The sequence below is a fragment of the Mytilus californianus genome, unplaced genomic scaffold, assembly GCF_021869535.1.
Source record: "Mytilus californianus isolate M0D057914Y unplaced genomic scaffold, xbMytCali1.0.p SCAF_7, whole genome shotgun sequence".
NCBI lineage: Eukaryota > Metazoa > Mollusca > Bivalvia > Mytilida > Mytilidae > Mytilus > Mytilus californianus.
Genome location: NW_026262723.1, coordinates 78,107,778 through 78,124,383, shown reverse-complemented (window position 1 = coordinate 78,124,383; position 16,606 = coordinate 78,107,778). Strand labels below are relative to the sequence as shown.

The 16,606-nt window shown below is 33.0% G+C and overlaps 1 protein-coding gene across 3 annotated transcripts; it reads right to left on the bottom strand.

Moving 5' to 3' along the window:
• Positions 1 to 774: 774 nt before the first annotated feature.
• On the bottom strand, positions 775 to 14,657 carry LOC127709026 (protein TANC2-like). 3 transcript variants are annotated; one of them, XM_052214308.1, is made up of 2 exons: positions 13,725 to 14,657; positions 775 to 6,301 (listed from the first exon to the last, which is right to left on the bottom strand). In XM_052214308.1, the coding sequence occupies exons 1-2, from the start codon at positions 14,650 to 14,652 to the stop codon at positions 4,734 to 4,736; spliced, it is 2,496 nt and encodes an 831-aa protein (XP_052070268.1). In that variant the 5' UTR covers positions 14,653 to 14,657; the 3' UTR covers positions 775 to 4,733. All 3 variants share the same exon structure in this region, with proteins under 3 accessions (XP_052070268.1, XP_052070269.1, XP_052070270.1).
• Between the last annotated feature and the right edge of the window lie 1,949 nt (positions 14,658 to 16,606).

Here is a 16,606-nt window from a genome sequence, read left to right as displayed (position 1 = left end):
GATCACCTCCAGTTTTTAGTGGGGTTCGTGTTGCTTAGTATTTAGTTTTCTATGTTGTGTCATCTGTACTATTATTTGTCTGTTTGTCTTTTTATTTTTGGCCATGGCGTTGTCAGTTTGTTTTCGATCTATGAGTTTGACTGTCCTTCTGGTATCTTTCGTCCCTCTTTTACTCATTTTATAATTTTTGGCAGAAACTATAATAGATAGAGAGCAGCAATATGTAGAAAATATGTTCATCCAAATAACATATACAAGTTGCCTTAAATGAGGACTTTTTGCAAGCTTTTATAATTTTTTTTCCAGATGAGCGATTCATGCTTTTTGGAGCCTTTAGTTAACGTTATATACTGATATTTTCATTTTTCATTTTTTTTAATGCGAAATCATATCGGATAACTTAAAATTCCTTTTACACTTTCCGTGCTGAACTCATGTTGGAACAAAATAGCTTTTTATATCAAAATTTCACCAACATACACGAAATCATAAACTAAGTAGTCGTTAAACCATGATTATGAAAATGAGGTCAAGGACAACGGACATATGACAGACTAACATTAAAGAATATAAGGGTCTGCTTAGAGGATATGAATTATCTTGGTGTTCTTACAAAAGCAACAACATTGTGTCTCTTGTGGCCGACGAAAATTGTTGACGACGCCGGTTTCCCGTATCATAACAGGATGCACAAATTGGTATAGGTTGCAGGAATTTGATTCAACAGAAAATACACCACAAAGCTAATTGTATTTGAAACGCAATAACTGAATCTAATCTATTAAATCAAACTTTATTCAGAACCGCTGAAAATACAAAAAGGCTTCGACAGCTAGCAACCAAACGAAAAAAAACCAACAGACATTTACAGATCAACATATTTAAGCTCCACAATAGAAAAACATTCTGGTACAAAACAATATTTTGCAACTGTTTGATCAAAGCGCAAAATCTTTAATGTATAATAATAATAAAAAATATATTATGTACGTCTGTCTATTCTACTTTGGTCTTGAAAAGAAATATAGCCGAAACATACATTTACCCCGTCACATGAATTTCCATGATATTATAGGCAATGGGTCATAATATCACAAGCGGATGGTCTTAACTTAAGTATCGTAAGCAGGTTTAATAAAACATTTAAAAACAATATTTACTGTAAACTACTACACAAAGGGATCGCGTCATAATGGGAATAATGATAATTTATGTCTTATATATGATAGTCATATTCAAATTCACGTTCTACAGCTTGTAGCATTGTAATTAGAAACTTTCTAAAGATTTTCAAATGTTCGTTATTGGCATACAGTTTCGTGCATTTTATCATATTATACATTTCTAAATCATTTATATTGTCTATAAAACCATGGAATACAGGCGAACAATAAAATGACTCAAAGGGCTGTATGTTTGCGTTTTCTGTTTCTGGAAACGAATCTATCATCTTAACAGTTTTTTTAATTCGCAATTCAAGTTCAATTACCAATGATTTAAATTCGTTTTTATCGGGTGTTTTTAAGTCTGCAATGAACTTAAAAGTATTATCCATGTTATGATATAGCATTCTCAAGCTAAGTGATGAAACATAATTGCAATCTGGTATGAATGTCATGGCTTCTCTATTTAATTGCTCGTTTGTTTTTATGTAGGATATTTTCTGAATTGCAGTGTTAAAGAATAAATTAATTGATAAAGAAATCCGGCAAACATTGAAATTCCTATTTGCATTGTCTATTAATTTTATTTCAGCATCACTCACTTCATCCCACTGTTGTAGAATTTTACTGAAATGTTCAACTTCATAATTATTGTACAAGACGTATTGAAAATCTTCTCTATGTTCAGCGTGTTTTTCATAAGATAACCAGTTCGTATGTAAATCCGTTTCCATCTTTAATTTTCTAAAATGTTCGTACTTTTTGCTAAATGTTGAATCGAAAAGGGTTTTAACTGTCAAATCCGATATAGGATCGAAACGTGTTCCTTTTGCAGAAGTACGTATCGAATATAATAGTTGAAATAAATAACGTCTGTCATCAAAACCAAATAAGAGAAGAAGTCTGTATAAGTAATAAACTTGATTGTGCGACCTTTTCTTCCGATGGTGTTGTAAAAGGAACATATGGTAGTTTTCAAATTTTAACCATTGCCAATCATTTTCGTTAAAACTAGCTAACATTTTATCCTGCAGAATTTTGTATACAATTCTTTTAATCGGATTTTTAAACGTACTGTGTAAACGAAGATCTTGTCCTGTGCATTTTAAAATCTGATTTCTCCTCAACTCTTTGAAGCCTTGTCCAAAATTTGTGAAACATCGCCATATATATGGCAAAGATAGTTCATAGTTTTCAATTAAATTGTAAATTAATATAGTCTCACTTGCTGTATTAGGGCGATGAAAGGCACAATTCATGTTTTCAAGCCACTGTACAATGTTAGTTTGACGATACATATAAGCAAGATATATTGGTGTAACTCAATAAATATCACGACATTTCAAAATATCACCACCCAACAATTCCTTTGATGATTTCATAAAGGACGCCATTCCTTTTGCCGATGCAATATGCATTAATCCAAAATCGTCAATGTGATATGGACAAATGACGAGTTTAAGTTTTGTACGATTGAACCGTAAATTTCCCAAATGCATTAGAAGTATCGACGCTATATCGTCAAAGTTTACATTTCCGTTATGATCAAATAGAATGTCTGCGGTTTCTGTTTTGTTAACTAACTTATAAGAATGAAATTTAGAATGGTTTGTATAGTACGATGGAATGGATCCGTTTCTGGTATAAGGCGCCAACAGGACAGAAAGAGTTAAAGCGCTTTGATTAGTTTTTGATTTCTGTAATACATTCATTCCGTTTACTAGTAAATACTTGACCACTTTTGGGTGTCCGCCGATGACAGATCTGTGAAGTAAATTGTACCCGTCTTTGTCGTAACAGTTATCCAAATAGATACTAGAAAACCTTACAAATAAACGGTCAAGGAAAGAATATGAAGAAAACGTCCATTGTCTATTTCTTTCATTCTGTACTACTTGTGCAAAGGACTCTCACTTCCGTTGCAATATAAGGAACTGTAAATATCCAACATATGCTCAGCAAGAAACGGTGTAGGTGATTCTAAAATCATACTTGAAAGAACAGGATTTGACACCGCGGTATGGAATTCGTCACTTGCATATGCCTTTAGAGTAAGTATAGGATAAATCCTCGACTTTTTAATAGACGTGATTAATAGATCTGTTACATTGACATGTGAAAAGTCTTTTTTAGAATGAAAATCCCTTGACAAATATAATATAACGTACTCGTGTGGTGAAAGGAGGACAGAGAGGTTTGCCTTACAAGAAGATGAAAACAAATCATTCAAACTGCAATTATTAGGCATTTTAAACGGTTCAAAAAATCATGCTCTGGTATGGCTTCAAATGCACTTTCGAAAGAAGTTCTTCCATATATATCCTTTTGTTGTATCAGCTCATCAAACAAGATTCCAATGACTTTCGAACTTTTAGCAAGTACAAACGCAAAATAATTTCCACTTGAGCTTGCATAATGTAAAAAGTTTCTGCCATAAATATCCCTGTGTAGTATGTTATGATTTGAAACTTCAACAACATGTTACATCGATGATGTAAAAGCATCATGACCTAGATAATCTATTTTCACTAAGTCCTCACTATTCAATGGTTGTAAAAAGGCATAATGAAGAATGGAACGGTTTTCGTTATCCATAACATCAGGAATGATGTTATACTTATTGTTTTTGTTAGGATTAAAGAAGTAAAATAGTGCAGTAGATTTACATATAGCAGCAGAATGAAATGGCGAAGAGCCATTATTTGATCTTAAATTTGCACGTAGATACGACAATCTCTTTCCCAGTACAATATATTTCAAGAATTTAATGCTATTGTGACAGAAAGCGTAGTGGATTGGCGTCACACCGTCAATGTCTCTTGAATACCAAGAATAATTTCCTTTCTCACGTGCAAATTGTATAATATCCAAATTATCGTATAAAGCCAGTAAATGTTCAACACCGCCAAATGTTGGACAAAACTGTTTAAAATTTTTAATTCTTAAATGAAAATTGTTCTTTTTAATCAAGTAGAACAAATCTACATCTTTCATGTTGCGGCATCTATGTAATTTATTTGTCCCTACTACAAACAATATTTTAAAAAGTTCCGTTTGGTTGTACTTTACTGCTGTCATTAACGGGATAGACCCATCAAAAGAAGGACAATTCACTGTATAAATGCTTTTTGATATCAAAAGTTTCATAATATCAACGTATCCATTTCTAACCGCTGCATTTAAAGCAGATTCACAGTTAAACACATTATCTAAATTTACAAACCATTTCTCATATTGATGTAGCCCATGAAACTTGATTTGACCCGTTTCTGATGTTAGATTATATTCTAACAACTCTGTGTATATCTCAGGAACACATGGCTGGCACATATCGTCAATATAACCTAAAATCATTTCCACAGCAGCATACTCTCCTTGAAGTGCTGATTGGTAGAGTGAATAAAAATCCGCAAAGGAGCTGTTATATTTAAGAAACAATTTCATTATAGATGTATGGCCATGTTCAGCAGCCAACTGAAAAGCATTTTGACCCAAAGAGTTGTTTAGGTATAATAATGAAATCTGTTTTCTTATATATCCTTTTTGAGCTGATAAATGTAAAAGACTATATCAACAACAATACAGGTATTTGCAAATAAATGAATAGTCACCATTTACCAACCAAAACATCGGATCATGAATGTAGCTGATGTTTGCGCCATTTTCTAAGCACGCTCTGAAGGATTCTTCGTGTTCATTTGCAACTGCAATAAAAGCCGAAAGAGACAGTTCCGCTTCATTAACATTAGATGCGTCAAGTCTGATCAATTTTATCGTTAGTTGCACCGTTTCATACGAATCATACTGTCTTACCACGTTACGTAAAAGTTCCGAGCTAATTATATGTTTTCCTTGATTTAAGGATCTTGCATGAGTCATTAGCCCATCTTCAAAATCTAAGTCTTTAGACAAAGCTACATGATGATCTACCTCTAATAAACTGTTGCTTTTTGTAAGATTTAAGGACTGTAACAAATATTTTGCAAATAGTTTATGGCCTCTCTTAACATCAATATAAAAATTCAAATGTTGCCTGGAAAAATTTGTAAGAAAGTCGACCAACGATTTGTGCTGAAACGAGAGCCTACCATCAGAAATCTTCAAAAAATGTCCGAGTTCGTTTCCAAATATTTGACGAGCTTGCATTTTCGCGTTTGTTTTGATACCAGATACGTCTAGCAATTGATTTTCATCAATGGGGTGTTGTAAAGAGCATAAAACTGCAAACATATCAAAAAATTCCTCAAACAATCCCTTTTCCGAAAATACTCTTTCAAAATTTAGAACATTTATTCTCTCCAAAGTGTCTGGAATGTAATTATAATTACAGGAACCTTTTTGTAAGCAGAAATGCAAAAATAGTTTTACATGAAGAAAGTTTCCACCTGAAACTTTTGTCAACGTTGTTATGTCTTTATCGCTAAGTTTTTTCGTCTTATCAATAAATGAACGAACATCTATTAGGTTTTCCTGTGTATAGTTATCAAGACTGACGGTATCAAGCAGTTTGAATTTGTGTGTTATTTGCTCAATGTTTCGGCTCGTTATAAAAAATTTCACGTTGTCGGGAAAAAATGACATTCTTTTGTACAATAAGTCCTGTAAACTATGGCCTTCTGCTATTTTACATTCGTCAATTGCGTCAATGATAATGATATAAGTTCTTTCTTTCCAGATGTTCTTCAGTGGGTTAAGCAGGGAAAATTCAAGACAGCCGACGGGGTCTTCTCTGCATCTTACACCATAAAGAAAATCTAATGCTCGGTCATCTGACAAAATGGAGTTCCCAAGTTCTGGTATTTGTTTTACTATTCTGCCGACTAAATTTTTAATGAATATATCAGGCTTTGATGAACTTATTACATCATACCTGCACATATGGTAAGCTAATACCTGTTTCTTCAGCTGATGCCAAACACTGTTTTGTTGTGCACAAACAATATAAGATATAATCGAAGATTTCCCAAAACCCATGTCAGCTGTCAGAAGAATTTCTCTGTTTGGCTGGTCTAATTTTGACTCTAATATTGGCAGTAGCCACTGCCTACCGACAATACTTTGGCTTTTCAGCTCTTCAACATATAAATCGAAATCCAAATCACTTTTCCAATTTTCGTCAAACCGCATACTTAAGCATTCTGGAAAAAAATATGAAAGGTATGATGAAGAACTTTAATTTGATCGACTTCATTTACAAAATTGACGACCGACTTTTTAAAATTGAACTACAATCGTTGTAATCGTAATACAAGTATCACAATTTCATGCTACGGTCCCCTGTAAAAACATGGCCGTAAGGATTAATTGAAAATTCGATGTTTCACAGTTTCATGTTGAAGTAGCATTATCTTCTTTACTGACATCTGATGTAACTGACGCATTATAACTAAAAATTAAACTTCTACTTTTTTTATGTATGTATACGAATAAATAGGTTGTTATATATGTTATCAAAAAAGGGATGTATTAAGTTTTGAATGATAGATTAATTAAATATACTAAATAAGTTGATAAAATCGATACCTCTGTTGTATTTGATTTTAATAAAATGCTGTTTATGATCTTCAGCTTAGATACGCGGCTAAGGCCTAGTATGGTGACAAAACAAATCCGATGGTAATTATAAGGAAACGCTTATCAAGTGGACTGAAAAACACAATTGTATCACGTTCCTTGTAAACATCATGTAATGTACTAATCATTTCATAAGTAGGAATTACAAATATGATGTCAATACAAAAATAAGATCACTTTGACTTTTATTTTTCATTTAGATAAATAAAGTGAGGTTTTGTAGCAAGGTAGTTTCATTGCAGGCGGTCATGCTTTTCGAAGACTGTTTATGATATCTTTACACTAAATCAGTTGGATGTGAATTGTTATTGATATTTTAGTCTAGGACATATGGTTTATTAAATACTTCACTGAGTTAGTATTGGCCTAATAAGCTGACAGTAAGTGCAAGTACTCTAACTTCTAAGATCGATACTTAAGTCTTTAGTCTTTTTGTTGGTTGTTTTTTTGTGCTTTGTGTCGATCTAATGAGACAATATAAAAAACAAGGAGATCCTTTTTCAAATGATTTTACAGCGTGTTCTTATGTTGTGCAGTATCGGTACCACTGTCACAGGTTTTAAGATAGGGTTTGGCGTTCACGAAAATGTTTTACCCCGCCACATACTGTATGTACCTGTCCCAAGTCAGGAGCCTGAAATTCAGTGGTTGTTGTTAGTTGCTGTATATCATATTTGTTTTTAGTTTATTGTTTTATACATAAACCGGTTTTTCTTTGAATTATTGAACATTCTGTCATGTCGCAGCCTTGTATAACTTACTGTACGGTATGAGTTTTGTTCATTGTTGAAGGCCGTACTGTGCGAAATAGTTGCTTACATAGATCTGCATTATTTGGTCTCTGGTGGATAGTTGTTCCATTGGCAATCATGCCACATCTTCTTGTCTTTAAATTAACACCCTGTCACATTCTGTATGTGCTTGTCCCAACTAAGTCAGTCAGGAACCTGTCATTTAGTAGTTTTGTAGTTGGTTGCTGTTTGTCATACTTGTTTTTGTTTTTGTTTACTAATTTCAGCATAAATAAGGATGTTGTTCTTCACTTTGTTTCATTGTTTCACATTTTGTCATGTTGGGCCCTTTTATATCTATATGTGATCTGGGTTTTGCTCATTGTTGAATATAAAAATAAGAAGGTGCGGTATGATTGCCAAATCTTCACCAGAGCCCTAAAAACGTAGAAATTAGCAACGTTAGGTCACTGTTCAGCCTTCAACAATGAGCAAAACCCATACCGCATAACAAGCTTTTAAAGGCCCCGAAATGACTGGTAATTCCTTAGACTTCAAGCCATAAAAGATTGATATTTCAATTAGATGGATGGTAATTGTTTTCATGATTAGTTGGTCATGTTCGCCCATATTTTTGGCATGATTGATCGATTCTTTATTAATTGCGTAACATTGTCCAGCAGTAGATATTTCTTGAATACTAGTATTCAGTAGGAGCATACTTTTTAATAATTGTCACATTAATCTATGTCTGCTTGGGTTGCTCAACTGTCATACAAGTGGGAGGTTTAGGTAGAAAATGCCGGTACCAAGTCAGGAATATGACAGTTGTTTTTTTTAACTCGTTCCGTTGGTTGATAACGTTTGATTTTGTTATTTTTTATAGACTTCCCCTGTTTGGATTTACCTTAGAGTTCGTTTTTTTGTTGTTATACATTTAAGTATGCCATGAAATTACCATATCATGTACTTGACTAATATGCTAACTATGTTTTGAATACAAAATAAATTAGAGTTTAATGGGAGAGGATATTATTCTTGTGAAGTAGACCTTTCTTGCATCACCCTAATAAATGTTGCATATCATTTAAAGAAGAGTTATTGGTTTGACCAGTCAACACTGTGGGATAAATCCAAGTCCGTTTAATCCAGGTGAGCATGCATTCAAAACGAGTATTGAGTTTCATTAATGTTTGACTGGTTAAGTTGTTCAGCACCTCTATAAACAAAGATAAGACGTGCACAGTGGTTTTGTGTGAAGGCTCGTTCATACATTTTGCCTTACTAAGAAGATATTAAAACCACATTATCTTGGATTTAATCTTAGTCAAAAATAAAAACATAGCGAATTTCCTGGTTCAAAGCATATTGGTACAATTCACATGTATATTCTTAACTGAAGTAAATTAATATTAGTTAGCTCATTGTGTGACCTTACTGGTCTTCCAAAAAGAGTGATCGTTTTTTTTTAAAGTTTTTACATTGCAATCTTAGTATACTTGGATTTTTTGTTCAATCATTAATGAAAGTGAAATAATGATATAATAATTCACTTTTAGAAGCCAGTTTAGTGCAAGTGTTTTTTCCTCATTGAATCAGTATTCATGTGACCTTCAATTTAACCCCTTAGCTAGAGATAGGTTACGCATGAATTAAGCGTGTTCAGTTATTAAAAGGAAAAGAATGTCAACATTGAATGTGAAACAAGGGTTAACCATTTGATAGACTGATTTGATCCACAAAAACTAATTCTTATACAGGTAAAAACGATGATTAACATATATTCTTAACCTATAATATGAATCAAACAGACCTAGAAAAATCCAGTTGCACGAGTTCGCTACCTATTTATATCTATTTTATATCGGGTTATATTACCGTCGGCAGTCTTCGGAGGTCATCTCGATGGTTAATTAAATAGCGTCTAGCCTAAAATACACGAAATGTCGATACATATTATCGAGCCCATGCATTGAAAGTTGTTTATTTCAGACTTTTAATAATTTGGATATACGTTTTAGTATGTCAAAAATCAAATATGAGAATTTGAGCCAAATCGGTGGACATGAATTTGACAGCTAATGCCCCTTTAATTGTTCTTTCTTTGTAAAACAAGCGTATCAAAATTCTGTAAAGATACAAAAAAATGACAGTATGATTGATAAACATTTTTCGACAGCACAACAACCTATATTGACTGGCATATGTTTTCGGACGTAACCAGTTTTATGTACACACAAACATCCCCCATTGCTTTTTAAGATCATATATCATAAATAAAAGTAACAAAAACACAGTAAAAGTAAACATACACATCAACTTCTCCACAATATGAATGTAAAAATAGGCATCAAAGTCAATAGACTATTACTCTGGAGGCGGGTGAAATAATCCCACTGGAAATGATAAATGCCGATGCTTATACAACTGCAATCAAAATATCATTGACTTATTACAATCAGTGGTTCCCCATTGACAGGCATAATCACAAATTTTAACAGGTTGACGTCGCCGTCAGAAACAGCACACCTAAGTCTCGCCTTTGCGACTTCGTCGTGGCAAGACAGAAACTGAATATGACTATGTGTCCGACATTCGTTTGTATATGTTAAACAAATGAGCAACTAATTTGAATGATAAATCTCATAAAATGTATATAAATACATAAAAATGGCACGTCAAATGGTGTTTGAAGCCGTTTAAGGTTGAACAATAACACTACAGGGAGATAACTATGTAAAAATCAGCTAAACGTTTTAATCATATTCTATTGTTAATAAAATATTAAGCTTCTCAATGATCAAAATTAGTGTTTGTCAAACTGCTATATATCCAATGACATTTTTCCGATAAAGTGTGTGGTTCAAGTTTTTTGAAATTTTTATATTTTTGTCAAAAGGTCCAAGTAAATATTTTGTCAAAATTTTATGAAAATTAACGAGCCAAATTAATTTAAGTCAAGGTGTTTAATTGGTACCTTAAGAACGTATTTGACAACATGTCTTCTTAAAATGCACAAAGGGCATCATAGAGTCTGAGATGTATATTGGTTTAAGATTTACATTTATACATTTATATTTACTGTTTTGTATTATTTTAGGAATAACGGAAGTGATACTTATAAATAAGACCTGTTTTGTATTGGATACCTAAGCTTCACAAAATTACGTACAAAAAACAGTACATTGCCGTCTCATCTGCATGTTCTACAAAGGAATTGCCAATTAGATTGACAAAAATTCTGTCCGCAGTAAAAGAAGGTCTTCAAAAATACTTAGCTTCGTCTGTTACCAATTCAAACATCGAACTCGGACTTCTTTTCAACTGAGTTTTACTGTACGTATTGCTATGTGACACATTGTGTTTGTTTACTCTACATAAGTATAGGGGGAGGGTTGAGGTCTCTCAAAACATATCTAACCCCGCCGCATTGCGCCTGTCCCAAGTCAGGAACATCTGGCCTTTGTTATTCTTGTATCTTTTTTTTTTTTAAATTTTGGTTCGTCTATATGTTTCGGAGTTTAGTGTGACGTCCATTTTCTCTGAACTAGTACACATTTTTGTTGAGGGGCCAGCTGAAGCCCGCCTCCGGTTGCGGGATTTTCTCGCTATGTTGAAGACCCATTGGTGGCCTTCGGTTGTATTCTGCTCTTTGGTTGGGATATTGTCACTTTGACAAATTCCCCGTTTCTATTCTCAATTTTATTTGAAACTCGTGTGGTGGTATTAACCATATGTGGATTCAAAAAAACTCCAAAGAACTTCTAGATAATTTCAAATCTTGATCTTTCTCAGAACCTTTGATTTTTCAACCCTTTACACCACCATTCCCCATATGAAATTGAAAAATCGTCTCAAAGAAATAATACACAATGGTTTTCAATATAAAGATAGTAGCACACGCTATAAATTTATAGTTTTGGTATACCAAAGGCATATTTTGTTAATAGTGAACAAAAAGGTAAAACATTATACAACAAATAGACACTAAGTACAGATCTGAGAGTACTCTCAGTTACTGACAGCAAGTTCAAAGCCAATAACAACTAATAAAAAAATCATGCATCTAAGATTAAGACTGTTTCCACAAATTGTCAGTATTCCTATTGAAACGAACTGTGCGTCTCTCTTTGCCGACCTTTTCTTATTTTCATATGAGTCCGTGTTCCTTCAGACACTTGTCAAAAACAAGAAGATCAAAGAAGCCAGATCATTTAATTTTACATTCAGATATATTGATGATGTTCTTCCATTAACAATCCAAACTTTTCTGATTGGGTTCCATGTATTAATATATCCTCCAGAATTAGAAATTAAAGAAACAGACACGGCTTCATTTTTAGACTTATACCTCGAATTTGACAAAAGTGGTCATCTCAGTACCAGAATCTATGACAAACGAGACAATTTTAATTTTCATATCATAAATTTCCCCAACCTTAGCAGCAATATACCAACTTCTCCTGCATATAGGATATACATTTCCCAACTAATTCGGCATTCTAGAGCTTGCAGCTGCAACTCAGACTTTAAAAAAACGTCACCAGTGTCTGAGGAGAAAGTTGACGAACCAGGGTTGTGTCAAAGAACGTCTCGTCCTTTTCTAAAAAAAATCATCGGAAGATACCAAGACCTTGTTGATAAATATTCCATATCAACCTCGCAAATAATACATAATGGTCTTGAAGTATATATTCTAGGTACTGACGTTGTTTATCATCTTAATTATAGTGTTCATTTTATTGGCTTTGTATTTATACCTATACTGTTAAGCCATTTTTTGTTAATATCCTTATGGCGTGTATTTATCTATCCCGCCATTGTTTCAACTATGGTGCTATGGTCATTTTTTGTATTCATTAATTTTCATTTTTGCTTATGAGCTTTGTCTATACAGTGTCTATATGCCATTTTGTTTTTCTTTGCTGGCATAGTTGTTTGTTTTTATAGTGATTAAGATTATAACACAATGTTGACCCCAATTTTTGACATTTTTACCTTTTATGTATGTTTGTTTTGTTCACACATTGTTGTCAATATAATGGAATTTAATGCGACTGTCATACAAGTGAGAGGTTTAGCTAGATATTAAACCAGGTTTAATCCACCATTTTCTACATAAGGAAATGCCTGTACCAAGTCAGGAATATGACAGTTGTTTTGCATTCGTTTAAAGTGTTTGATCTTTTGATTTTTCCATTTGATAAGGGTCTTTCCGTTTTGAATTTTCCTTTGAGTTCGGTATTTTTTTTATTTCGCTTTTTGATAGTGAGAAACTCCCTCTATAAACAATCTAACAGTCAGGTATATTTACCCACACTATATTAATAAATGCTTCTGGGTTATCGACACTAAGCTTTGGGAAGTTGGTTTAAAAAAGGGAGAAATCGGTTTGCACCAAAAATGCATCCTTTTGAAAAAAAAAAAAAAACTCATTTGCGCCAATTATACATGTGCGGCACTAGTTTTTAAAATGGTAAGTATCATTTGCGCCAAAACATTAGTAAACGATAGATGAATTTTTATTTTACACTTTACAATTTAATGGTACTTTTGGATAAAAAAAATCGAAATGAAAACAAGTGACAACATCTTATGCATTCCAGCAGAGAAGTTTCAAATAAGCTTCAAAATCAACAATTATATCATTGAATAATACGAAGTCATCATCTTTATGTACACTTTGTTGTATTTTTCTTAATTTTTTGTTCGTTTTTTGTCTAACCTAGACATATTTTTTTTCTATCAATGTACATTCATTTTTCGAACACATTTCGAATCATTCCTTTCAAGCCGGTCTACATTAATTTTGAACAACTTCGAAAAGTTGATCTTAGATGGTTTCTCAGATATTTTTTATGTTGCCTTTCATTTGCAGATCATTTGACGTTAAAATTACGTACGCTTATCAATCTCCACTCTTCTGTATGCAACATTAGACCCATTTATTCCATAAAGTATTGTTATTAAGATACCTAAATTTGCTGAAGACTGATATATCTATCAGCTAGACATTGATAATTTGATGAATATGCATACACGTAGGTTGGTGCAAATGAATTCCGTATTCTGGTGCAATTGATAACTTACAAAAATAAAATTTAGCATAAATGATGCGTCTTAAAAATAACAATTGGTGCAAAAGGACTGCAGTCTAAAAAATGGACATGTTTGATAAATCATGACATTAAAAATGCATAAATGTTTGACTTTTAGAAATTATCAAAATATATGATAAGTCATGTCATTAAGTTACCTTCATTTAAATGTTCTTCATCAAAGCTTGAAAACTGTCCATTAAGCACAGTGGCGATCAATTTTACAATACCAGGAAGTAGTAAAATAAATATCACCAGTGGAAGATTCAGCAAACTGCAGCTTTTACTGTTGTTTCGTTTTTTAATTATATTGTTGTTTTTAGTACCATCATGCCTTAATGTCATCATATTTCCAAATCTCTGTTGAAAAAATACTCTAACAATTTCATTGGGTGATGATTCCGTTAGTAGCTGAACTGATGTAACTACTAATTCAGCTGAAGGTTGCTGAAGTATTTCTTTTGGTATTCTCAGATTCAGTTTTAAATCTTCTAAATCAGCAATGGCCTTTTTTGAACTTTCAGTAGTACTTATATCGGGCATTCTAAGGAGAGTAATAAGGCTATCGAAACTGTGAATCTTTTCCACATCATGTAAGAAAACAGTATAATTGTGAGCAAAATTTTGATTTCGTGTTCTTTGAACATTAGCAATGGTTTGATCAGAAATCATACCATTGTATTTTTTCAAATTCTTGAACAATGACATTAAGGCTCCTAAATCTTGAAGAATTCCCTGTCTGACAGATTGGAAATCCTGAACAAACACTTTTGCCATCTCTTCAAATGAATGTGGAAAGTCAATTGTATCGATATCTTTCCAGTTAATTCGATCCCAATATTTCTTGAAACGGTTCAGTTTATGAAGGTCATTTTTCCAGTCAATACACACAGTACACCATTTTCCAAACGCATGTCCAAACTTCCGACTGCAGTCCAACTTACAGTTTCCTGGTGAACATTTCTTATAAATGTCTCTATGTGTTATTTTCAAAGAGTCAGTTACAAAATCTTGTAACCCTTCAACTGTTATTTTCAATCCAAACGCTACAGACATGAAATTATCAAATTGTTGAATGTCGGCCATATTGTTCTGATTTTACGCAATGCAATTTTAATGTTACGCTATAAATAATATATTGTATTTTGACAGTTTTAAAATAGTTTGTAACATATCCGAAATTTTAAATAGCCTACATATCGATTAGTTTATACAGTGCAGTACAAATGTAAGGGACGCACATTTATAAAATGCTTTGAACATTTGATGTTCCAAATACGATTTAAATGCCCCATTTTTTTTTCGTATTGAAATTATGTACACAAAGTTGCATATGGCATCTATGGACAGTACGATAACGATATTAGAGTGTAAGAACACATAGTTTCTTTATCTAGCTGGGTTTAACCCAATGCGAGTACTCTCTTATCACACTTCTAACCAAATTACCCCACAAAAAAATCTTTTTTAATGGTGGCTGTAATATTTCAGACTAAATTCGAATACACAGATATACCAGTCACAATAAGGGTGATTAATATAAAAATAAGGAGATGTGGTATGATTGCCAATGAGACAACTATCCACCAAAGTTCAAAAGAAGTGGATGTAAGCAATAATAGGCAACCGTACGGCCTTTAACAATGAGAAAAACCCATACCGTATGGTCGGCTATAAAAGGCCCCGACATGAAAAATATGAAACAATTCAATTGAGAAAACTAACGGTCTAATTCATAACAAAACAACTTACTAAAAACAAATATGACAGACATGAACCAACGACAACCACTGAACTACAGGCTCCTGACTTGGGACAGGCACATAAAGAATGTGGCGGGGTTAAACATGTTTGCGAGCGCTGAACCCTCCCCCTAACCTGGAGCAGTGGTGTAACAGTACAACATAAGAACAAACTATAAAAATCAGTTGAAAAAGGCTTAACTCTTCAGATAGATACAAATAGAAATACATCTAACAAAAACACAGAGTAGACGTAGACGGGTACTTATACATCCCAAAAACAAAAAGACTGTAGGTACAGATCTGAGAGTACTCGCAGTTACTGACAGCTAGTTCAAAGCCAATAACAACTAATAAAAAAATCATGCATCTAAGACTAAGACTGTTTCCACAAATTATCAGCATTCCTATTGAAACGAACTGTGCGTCTCTCCTTGCCGACCTTTTCTTATTTTCATATGAGTCCGTTTTCCTTCAGACACTTGTCAAAAACAAGAAGATCAAAGAAGCCAGATCATTTAATTTTACATTCAGATATATTGATGATGTTCTTCCATTAACAATCCAAACTTCCAATGGATTTAGTCTAAAGACGTCATTAACAGTCAGAGAAAAACATTACCTTGTGCAGTGCCAAACTATAAGTATCGACAGATTGCATACCGTGAAAGTACATATATGTAATATTTAGTATGGTTTTAATTTACTGATAGAAAAACCAATATTTATACCAATAAAAACAATGTTCAAAGATTTAATTACAGTGTTGAATAGGTAACCTTTTAGAATAAGTTTATTTAAAGGATTGATAAGTTTACCGGGATCGTATCTAAATTTCCGGGCTCGGTTTACACATCACCGTAAAATTTAGGATATGCTATTCCGTTTGAAATAAGTTTTCTTCAGGTACAGCCAAACTTGCAGACCCAATCTTTGTATCTATGAAAGAATTTAGTAAAAGTAATTTGTGGTAGCGAAATCCCTGACTTATTAATTTACCAGTAATACATAGATTAAAATCCAAAACGTCACTACAGACACGAGCATAGCGAACGAGTTGAAATATATAAACACCGTAAGACGGTGCAGAAGGAACATCACCGTCCAAAAAGGGAAAATGAACAATAGGGAAAGAAAAATCATCCCTTTTGTCGTAAATTTTTGTGTAGAATTTCTGGTGTAATACTGAAATGTATAAATCTAGGATGGGACAGTTATTGCTGTTGATATTAGATTTATTTAAAGTAAGTTCCTTTGGGTAAGTTTCAGCAGTATAGTTAACGAATTCTTGATTATTT